Source organism: Eleutherodactylus coqui, chromosome 9 (assembly GCF_035609145.1).
Source record: "Eleutherodactylus coqui strain aEleCoq1 chromosome 9, aEleCoq1.hap1, whole genome shotgun sequence".
Taxonomy (NCBI): Eukaryota; Metazoa; Chordata; class Amphibia; order Anura; family Eleutherodactylidae; genus Eleutherodactylus; species Eleutherodactylus coqui.
The window spans coordinates 47,849,967-47,859,622 of record NC_089845.1 but is presented as its reverse complement, the minus strand read 5'-3'; the positions used below and the strand labels follow the sequence as shown (position 1 = coordinate 47,859,622).

At 44.1% G+C, this 9,656-nt stretch overlaps 1 protein-coding gene across 2 annotated transcripts in view; it reads right to left on the bottom strand.

Moving 5' to 3' along the window:
- Positions 1–1,689: 1,689 nt before the first annotated feature.
- Positions 1,690–9,656, bottom strand: part of LOC136579064 (N-acetyllactosaminide beta-1,6-N-acetylglucosaminyl-transferase-like) — a 65,333-nt gene continuing 57,366 nt past the window's right edge. Inside the window, exon 3 of one of the 2 annotated variants that reach the window (XM_066579353.1) lies at positions 1,690–2,793. In XM_066579353.1, coding sequence (XP_066435450.1) covers positions 2,603–2,793 — 191 coding nt within the window. In that variant the 3' untranslated portion in view covers positions 1,690–2,602. The remainder of the gene's footprint in view (positions 2,794–9,656) is intronic. The other variant, XM_066579354.1, reaches the window with a different exon arrangement.

The following is a 9,656-nucleotide window of genomic DNA, read 5'->3' as shown; positions in this document are numbered from 1 at the left end:
TCGGCCACGCCCCTTTTTTGCCCGAATACCGCGATTTCCGAGTACTTCCGTACTCGGGCGAAAAAATTCGGGGGGCGCCGTGGCGGCACGGGGGGTAGCAGTGGGGAGTGGGGGGGGGGAGGGAGAGAGAGATGGCTCCCCCCTGTTCCCCGCTGCTCCCCCCCGCGCCGCCACGCCTCTCCCCGCCCCCCGGCGCCCCCCGAATCTTTTCACCCGAGTACTGAAGTACTCGAAAATGGCGGTACTCGGGTGCGTAAGTACTCGAAACGAGTACGTTCGCTCATCTCTAGTTATCTGACCTTAGATTCCATATTTGAAAAGATTCCATACTTCAATTTGGCCCCTTTAGCTGCCCAAATATCTTTTTTTAGCCCATTTCTCTATCTTTTACGATCCTGACACCACTGCTGTGCACCCAGTCCTTTTACAGTAGTAGGTTCTGGTTGCGCCACTTCCTGTGCACCTTCACATCCATCACAGTGTTGGCCTGTCGATTAGGGCTAAAACTACCCAAGAAACCTCTAAGACAGAAGGCACTCCAATGCAGGTCAATTATAACAGGCCATTCCTGCCTTGGACCGCAAGTTGAGGCATCCCAGGGAACGACATATCAGCGGAATTGAGTAAATCGAACAGATCGGGGGGGAACACTAAAGTTTTCAAAATGTAACTAAATTACAACCTGTTCAGAAGGGGAGAGACCAATGGATCAATCATGTTTTATTATCAAACAACCCCTTTAATACTGTACATTAGGTAGGGAGGGAATGAAAAGAACCACATGATGCACTGAAAGGGTATGTTCACAAAGGTTCTATCTGCTACGTATTTTCCACGATGGAGAAGTCATAGTGAACCCGCACCTAATGCTTTGCAAAGGGTAAAATCCGTAGCAAACAATTGACATGCTGCTAAAATAAAATCTGCAGGGTGTATTAATTCTGCCCTATGTGGAGAAGATTTGTTAACTCTCATTCATATTGATTGTACTGTAAATGCTTTGGTTTACCATGTGGACAATGTGCAGCATTTACACTCTGAGTGAACATACCTAAAGGTAACATGTTTGCTCAACCATGCTGTCCAAACTGCCGGCAGCATTCTATAGAGCCGGCGGAGCCGAGCAGATTGATATATAGTTTTGTGGGGGAAGATTCAGTATAACTTGTATTTTATTCATTTACATCTCTGCTCATTCTGAGTTTTGAGGTCCAGTGGGAGGAGCTATCAGTGATTTAGAGGGATTAGTGCATGCACAGAGATAGCTGTCAATCACTGATAGCCCCACCCATTGGACCGCCAGAGTGAGCAGAGATGTAAATGAATAGAATACAAGTTCTACTGAATCTTTCCCCATAAGACTAAATATGCATCTTCTCGGCTCCTCCTGCTCCATAACATGATGCTTGAAGTTTAGACCGTATATTTGAGCTGGCAGGTTCCCTTTAGGGCTTAGTCACACAGCGCATCGGCGCCCGTGTTACTGCAGGAAGAAGACGGCCGCACTTCAGGACGGACGTCTCTCTGCAGCGCTGGAAGAAAGAACATGTGATCGGTTTCATTGCCGGTCATGTGTTCTTTCTTTGGCGCTGTGGGGAGTCGTCCGTCCTGAAGTGCGGCCGTCTTCTTCCTGCAGTAAGTTCTCAGTCACATGGGCGCCCGTGTGACTAAGCCCTTAAAGCGGTCCTCATTTTTTTTTTGGGGGGGGGGGGGTGATTTTGTTCGGGTGGAAAAAAAACAGGAAAATTTAATGTTTTTTTAATATGATGCCTGCAATTTTACAAGTATTTTCTGGGTGGCCTTTTGGTCACACAGGTGTTTTTTTTCTAGTCTTTTTTTTTTGTATAGGAAAACGCCAGAAAGAATGCTAGGGCATGCTGCAATTTTGAAAACACAACATGTACCCCAAAATTTTTAGCAAAAGTGATGGAAAAAAACACCAGTTAAAAATGCAGTATTTTCAGTGCTTCTCATTTTTCCCAAAGCTCCACAGCCAACATCCACATGCAGCATTTTTTCAATGCAGAAAAGGCAGCAACAACACCAGTGCCATAAACACACAAAAAAAGACTATGTATGACATCAACCTAACAATTCTGTCATCTATATACAGGAGAATTTAAAAAAATAATTTCCGGTGAACGGTTACTATGTATTGTGAACCTAACAAATAAATACTGTATAATACTTAACTTTTTAAAACTTTTTCCTAAAAACACCAGTGTAGTTTCAGCCTGCAGATACCGGAAGCAGCACGTCCCATAGCTTTACCAGAAACATGAGCGTTCCTCTTTGCGGGTTTTTGAACACTTACAGTAACTGTCAACTACCATGTAAAGAGTTGTGGTGCAATTCATTTCCAGACAATCACAGCTTTCATCACCAACAACGTATAAACATGTGCTTGTTACAAATAGTCAAAAAACAGGAAAGTTTTACTCATGTCTGGTGAAGAGAAAGTTACTTGATGATATCTGCTTCCTGGCCTCAAATTGCCTTTTAAGGACCGTTCCTAAGAGAAAGCTGTTTACTTTTCACTGCTTTTCCATATTAGAGCACATCTATCAATTCTTCAGGCTGTTTTGTGTGCACAGTGTTCTGCTTACAAGTACCAGTCAGGCAGCACAGTGACCTCACTCTGATTTAGAGCTCGCTCTCTGATCTTCATTTCGAGGCATTCCATTGTCGGGGGGTAGGATTTCAGTTCAAACTTGTTAGCAAAGATGCTATTGGAATTCATTAACCATTGTAGATCCCCAGTTCCATAGATGCAGATATCTCTTACATAACGGCCTACGGAAGACAAAGACATAAGTGAATAGAAGCGTTCCTTCTTGAATTGCGCCAACATTTCAAGTTTTATATCTTTAGATTACTTTTAAATAGCATAGAATCGAACCTTTAAAGAAGCACTTGGGTTTTGTCTGCGGAGTGAACTTATCACAATATCACTTACATCCAGGGGCGTAACTAAAGGCTCAGGGGCCCTGATGCAAAACGTGAGCTGGGGCCCCCCCTCTATCTGTATCTGTACCCGTACCCATACCTAATTCATGCTGCACAGAGACATAACGTGAAGCTTCTGGGCCCCAATGCTAAACCTGTAACAGGACCTCCAACTATAATGCTTTACTCATAGTACTGGGTTCCCTATATGGAGAAGAGAGGCCTTATGGGCCCCCTAAGGCTCCTGGGCCCGGGTGCAACAGCATCCCCTGCACCCTCTATAGTTACGCCCCTGCTTACATCTACCATGAAGAATCGAGTTCTGTAGCTCATCTCCTCCAGGTTGTGTAGTCTGCACTATTCCACTGGCCTCCAGACCACTGACAATGCTCTGTGTCATGTAGTTAATGAAGCAGATTTATGATACTGCCTTGAAGAAAAGCAGACTTTCTTGCCCATAGTAACCAATCACAGAGCAGCTTTCATTTTTTAAGAGCAGAGTACAAAAAGGAAATCTGCTCTGGGAATGATTGCTATGGGCAAGAACATTTTTCTTTTAGACAGCTGCCATAAATCTGTCCCATTAACTGCAGGGCACAGACTGTTGTCAGAGTGCTGGTCAGGTGACCTGGAGGCCAGAGGAAAACTGCAAAATACACAGCCTAGAGGGGAAGAGCTATAGATACTGTAATATTGTGATTGGTTGCCCCCCTTCCCAAAATGCAGTGCTTTTTTAATAAATCACCCAACAGTTCCCATTAGCGCCAAAATTACTGATGAGAATTCTGAAAGGAGCCATTCAGTGCTCAGGGCTGCATGACTTTACACTACAGGCAGGGTGAGTGTGGGCTGTTTGTTGGAAAACAAAGTTTGCTTGCCAAGGGGGCTCTATTATATTATTATAGGGCATAGAGGGTCACTTTTATTCTGTGATGTACAGTAGGACAATATTACTCTACGGGGACACTGTTACTCGACAGGGGGACACTATTACTCTGTGGGGGGCAGGAATTTAAAAAAATGGACAAACCCTTTAATTTATGTTCACATGGGGTGGAATTTCCTCTGAAGTGTCCACTCTGGGGGGTATTATTACTTTGTTTGAGGGGGCACAAGGCAGAATTAGTCCTATATGGGGATAAAAGGGTATTATTACATTGTGGGGACACAAAAAAGCATTATTTCTTATAGTATTCACTATTACTGAATGAAAACACTATTGTTTTGTGGGGCACAAGAGAGGGCACTTTAACTGTGGAAGGCACTGAGAGGCCTTGGGGGTAGCGGCAAAATGGGGAAAGTGTGCAGAGTCATCATTTTAAGGAATCTTTATGGCAGTCTTGGGCAGATGAAGAAGAAAGGAGAAAGTGGACAACTCCAGTCAAAGAAGATGCCACATGTGATCTTGGGAGGTAACTGCACTGTAATCACCATTTTGTGTAGAACTAGTATTTTATATATTTTATAATGTATACTGTAGAATATATAAATTGTATGCATAAATGTATGTATGTATTTCTTGGGGTGGACTACGTCTACTCCCAATCTCCCCCCCCCCCCCCCCCCCTCCACACACACACTTTTTTTCTTCTTTTGTTCTCTCTCAGTTTTCTCTTTCTCTTCCCTATCTTATGATCTTATCTTTAGTTACGGTTTCTGTAACATTTGAATGCTTTAATGTTGTTTAAATGAGTAGCTCTTGGCTATATTGAGCTATATGCAACTCGGCCCTTTTGGCGCTTGCCTTGGTCGGGATTCCGCTTCATTCTGTGGGTATTATGTGGAAACCCCTCACCGTTCGAAGTGATGGATGAACTTTTCTCTCTGCACCAAACACTTTTGAGGCATACCTCTGCACAATGTCCCTCATGTGTTTGTTTTTGTATGTATCTTTATTTTTGTAATTTTCTAGGTAAACCTATAAACATAAAATGCCCATAAAAATAGGGAGTATGAACTAAGCATTAACCAATCAATTCATTTACCGCATCCCCAAAACTTAGGGGACAGTCTATCATAGTTTATTATGCATTAAATACAAAGACACACCTCTCATAGTGAATCTAAGAGGCTTTCCATCTGTGTCACAAAACAGCATAATGGTGATCCGAACACAGAGTGATATTTAATCCTTGTCAGCACTGGCGTCCTCAAACGCTCTCTGCACTGAGTCCAGCCAATAATAAAGGAAATGCCCCTAGACACAGCCCGACAGCAAGTCACATGACTACTGCCAAGCAGCAGCAGGACATAATCCCCGGCCGAATGAAGAAGTAACACATAGAGCACAGCATGTTCCTTAGCTATGCTGATCATGTCCTATAAGACCGCATGTAATAACCTCAAAACCAGTGATATGGCTATATGCCATATTCAAAGTCAACGGGATTATACATAAAGGTTCCCAAGACTCACGTAAAGTGCAAATATCCATAAATCACATGTTTTATAAGGCAGAGGCATAGCTAGGCTTTCCGTCATCCGGGGCAAAGAATCAGTCTGAACCCCCCACCCCCTCAACCTCACCCCCACTCACACTTCAGTTTTCACTTCCAGGTGCACAGAGCAGGTGATGATGTCGCGAACACCTGGGCTTTGTGACCACTACAGTCAATCACCGATTCAGCCGGTGGTTAGCTGCGAGGGTCACATGACCTGGTGTCAGTGAAACAGCAGTGGTGGAAGAGTGGGAAAAGTGAGTAGAACTTTTTATTTTATTACAGCAGGCTGAACATCTTTTCCAAAACAAATGTTCCTAGCTAACCTCTCTAACCCCCTGGTGACCGCCAAAGGCATACCGTGAAGCTTCTGGGCCCTAATGCAAAACCTGTAACAGGGCCCCCAGCGATAACGCTTCATTCATAGTACTGGGCTCCCTAAATGGAGAAGAGAGGCCTTATGGGCTCCCTAAGGCTCCTGGGCCTGGGTGCAACTGCATCCCCCGCATCCCTTATAGATACACCCCTGGTGACCGGCCATACAGGGCTGTATGAGGGCTTATTTTTAGCAGGATGACTTGTAGTTTTCATGGGTGCCATTTTGAGGTATATACGAATTTTTGATTACTGCGTATTTCCGTTTCATGGAAGCAAAGCGAACAGATAATGTCTCCTTTTTAATTATTTATTTTACAGAATGAATTATGCTGGATAAATATTGCCCTATATTATAGTGCGAGTTGTTCATATGTGGCAATACCAATTATGTGTTGTTTTTTTTTGCTCTTTTTAGTTTTTCAACATTTAAATCATTGTGTTAGGGGGAAAAAGTTTTCTTTTAAAACGTTTAGATGTCGCTGTCAGCAACAACTGCAGCGCCTGCAAGGTTAAACAGCATAGAGAAGTGATAAGATGAGTAAGTGCTCATCTTTTAATTCCTTTTTTGGGATAAAAAGACCCCTATATGTGAGTAAATATGTTGGTACTATTGTATTAATTATGTCTCTACCAGAATAATGGGTGGAGACCTTGAGTGACAGCTAAGGGGTAGGTAACGCTCCCAAAGGTCCTGATTGGCTGGAAGCTGCAAGGTCCCAGCAGCGTGGAGATTGAGTTATGGCTGGGATGGAGGGTTAGGGTTAGTTTCACTGTTAGGCTTACATTATTAGCTGTACATCATTAGATGTGAGAGCGCAGCCGCAGTAACATGGAAGTATTTACAGCAAATAATGTAAGCCTTACACAGAAACTAACCCTAACCCTCCATACCTGCAAATAATTCTTCCCCACACTGTCAAGACATGGCCGACCATCCAACATCATTTTCACCACTACCACCCAGTGGCTGTGCCCAACACCAAGCTGTTACCGCACCGCTGCAGAGAGCCTCCCCTCTTTAATGGGCACATTACCAGGACAAGAGCACCTATCCGCAGCGCAGGACAACCTCCCACCCCCCGCCGCCCATCTCTTTTCAGACCCGCAGCTCTATGCAGACAGTGAGTGGAGAAGGCAGATCGGGAGTGGTGAGTCCCAGGACCTGAGAGGCAAACGACAGAGAGCGAGCCGTGTAGTCAATCAGCAACAGGGGGCATCACCGGGATGTCAAACTGCCTTACCCTTGTCGACACCCACCACTTCCGGTGTAGACAAAATACACCAGTACCAAATATGTCTCTGATTAATGATTTGGGGGAGGTGGGTGATATCATGAAGAAACATCCATGCCACCCCTTTCCTGGGACAGGCAGGAGAATCCCAGATGGCTCTCTGCTGCCACCCCCATCTGCTCTGCACACATGTATGACAGCTGAAAACTCAGCATTCCCAACCCCACTTCAAATGGTTGTAACTGTTATGTTTAATCACTTTTTATTAAACTTTGTGTATATATTAAAATAAAATAAATAGTAACAAGTTGGTGTCACAGGACCATATAGATTGTATGAAATATTTAGGCCTCTTTCATACGGGCTACAAAAGCGTGATATTTTGCAGCAATGCGACATTGCTACAAAGCGCATGTATGTGAAGCCCATGATTTTCAATGGGTTCTTTCACGTGAGAGATGTTTTGCAGCCAGAAAGAACCCATTAAAAAACCATGGGCTGCACATACATGCGTTTTGTAGCGATGTTGCATTGCTGTAAAATCTCATGATTTTGTAGGCCGTGTGAAAGAGGCCTTAGCCAGAAGATCTTTTTATGTAGTTTCAAAACACATTTTAGTTTATGCATTTCTCCTTTTGATTTTATGATTAGTCAACTTTCACGTGGTATTGTTATAGGAAGGGGATAAATCCCCTAGAACTTATGAGGTCAACAATTCAAGCTTCTATATTGCCTAATCTTTGGATCTGGGTACTAATGTTATTAAAATGAAATAGATAACTATACATCCATGTTGTCAAAATATAAGGAGGTAATATCTCAGTTACAAAAATTTAACACAACTAAAACTCTATATAGGTTTAATATAGATAGCTTAGTAGAAAGGAATTTTACAGAGAAGAGAAAGAGAAGGAAGATGGAAGGAAGGAAGAGAGAGAAAAAGAGAAAAAAAAAGGTGTGGGGGAGTTTCAAAGATACATACCAAAGGAGTAAATTGGGGGGAGGGGGGGGGGGGCAGGCTGGCCTTTCCCCTCCCCTTCAGTCTTGACTGCACATGCCCTGCCTATCCCCTCCAGCTACACCCCTGCTATAAGGCCATATTAGATCACAGAAATCACCACGTCATGTCTTTTCTAACCCCCAGATCCAAATCCAGGTATGCTGTGATCTGATCCATGAACCACCTACATACACCAGAGGGCCAAATAAGTAAACACCATCAAGGGATGTTAACCCACCATAAGGTTCATGCACTCACAACAATACTATGAAATCTCTTTATTTACAGAAAATGCACGTCCAAAGTAGATCATGAATAAAAATATAATAGTCAACTCTACACTATCCATAAATTACATAAAGTGTGTATCCTTCTCCAATCGACAATTATGTCACATTCAAGGGTTAATCCACTGATGGCTTAACCCTTGAATGTGACATAATTGTCTTATTAGGTGTCCCATTGAATGCTGCCTTCCAATAGGTGGCGCTGCAGAGGTATTGTTCCATCTTTCTGATCTGCATATTACCCAGAGGAGCATAAATGGCCTTATAAGTCTCCTCACTCACTCACCTTCTAGGTGCTCTCCCTAAGGAGAAAAGATAACGTTTCTGACCCGCATCCAATTGACATTCATGATCAGACTTTCATGAATGTTCTTGGTAGCAAAAAAAACATATTTGGTCCCTGTTTTGCATAATACAAAGCTAATGTAAACCTATGTATCTATTTACATAGCTGTATCTCTCACAGCCATGTTTTAAAAACGCAGCATGCGCTACTTTTGTCCATTTTTGTCTCCACATTAAACAGTTTGCCGAAACTATTCAGTCCTCCCTATCCCCTGCCCTAACCTGGCAGCCGAACACTATCACACCACCCTCAGCCGTGCCCTGGATGAAGCGGTACCACCCGTGACTCGAGCCGTCAAACGCAGACCATGGCAACCTTGGCTCACATCCCAAATGCGCTTCATCCGGCGGTGCTCTAGGTGCGCCGAGTGGCTGTGGAGAAAGTCAAAGCTGCCGGCAGACTAAAGGACACTGCTCTCTCCTGGTTCTCTTCCTACTTCTCTGACCGCTCTTTCAGTGTTTCCTTTGCTGGTTCTATCTCTGCTCCACTTCCTCTCGCTGTTGGGGTACCCCAGGGCTCGGCCCTTGGTCCCCTTCTCTTCTCTATCTATACTGCCCCAATTGGACAAACCATCCACAAATTTGGCCTCCAATACCATCTATACACTGACGACACCCAACTATACACCTCCTCTCATGAGATCTCTGGACCATTTCTCCAAAATATCACCGACTGTCTGTCCACTGTCTCTAACACTATGTCCTCCCTTTTTCTCAAACTAAACCTCTCTAAAACTGATCTCCTTGCGTTTCCACCTTCTAACCGACCTCACCTCAACATCTCCATTCCAGTGTCTGGCACCATCATAACCCCCAGGCGGCATGCCCGATGCCTCGGGGTCACACTGGACTCTGACCTCTCCTTTACTCCCCATATCCAATCTCTGGCCCAAACATGCCACATGCACCTGAGAAATATTGCTAAAATACGTCCGTTCCTAACCACGGACACGCTAAAGACACTCGTGGTCGCCCTCATCCACTCCCAGCTTGAGTACTGCAACTCGCTACTCATCGTCCTCCCCCGCAC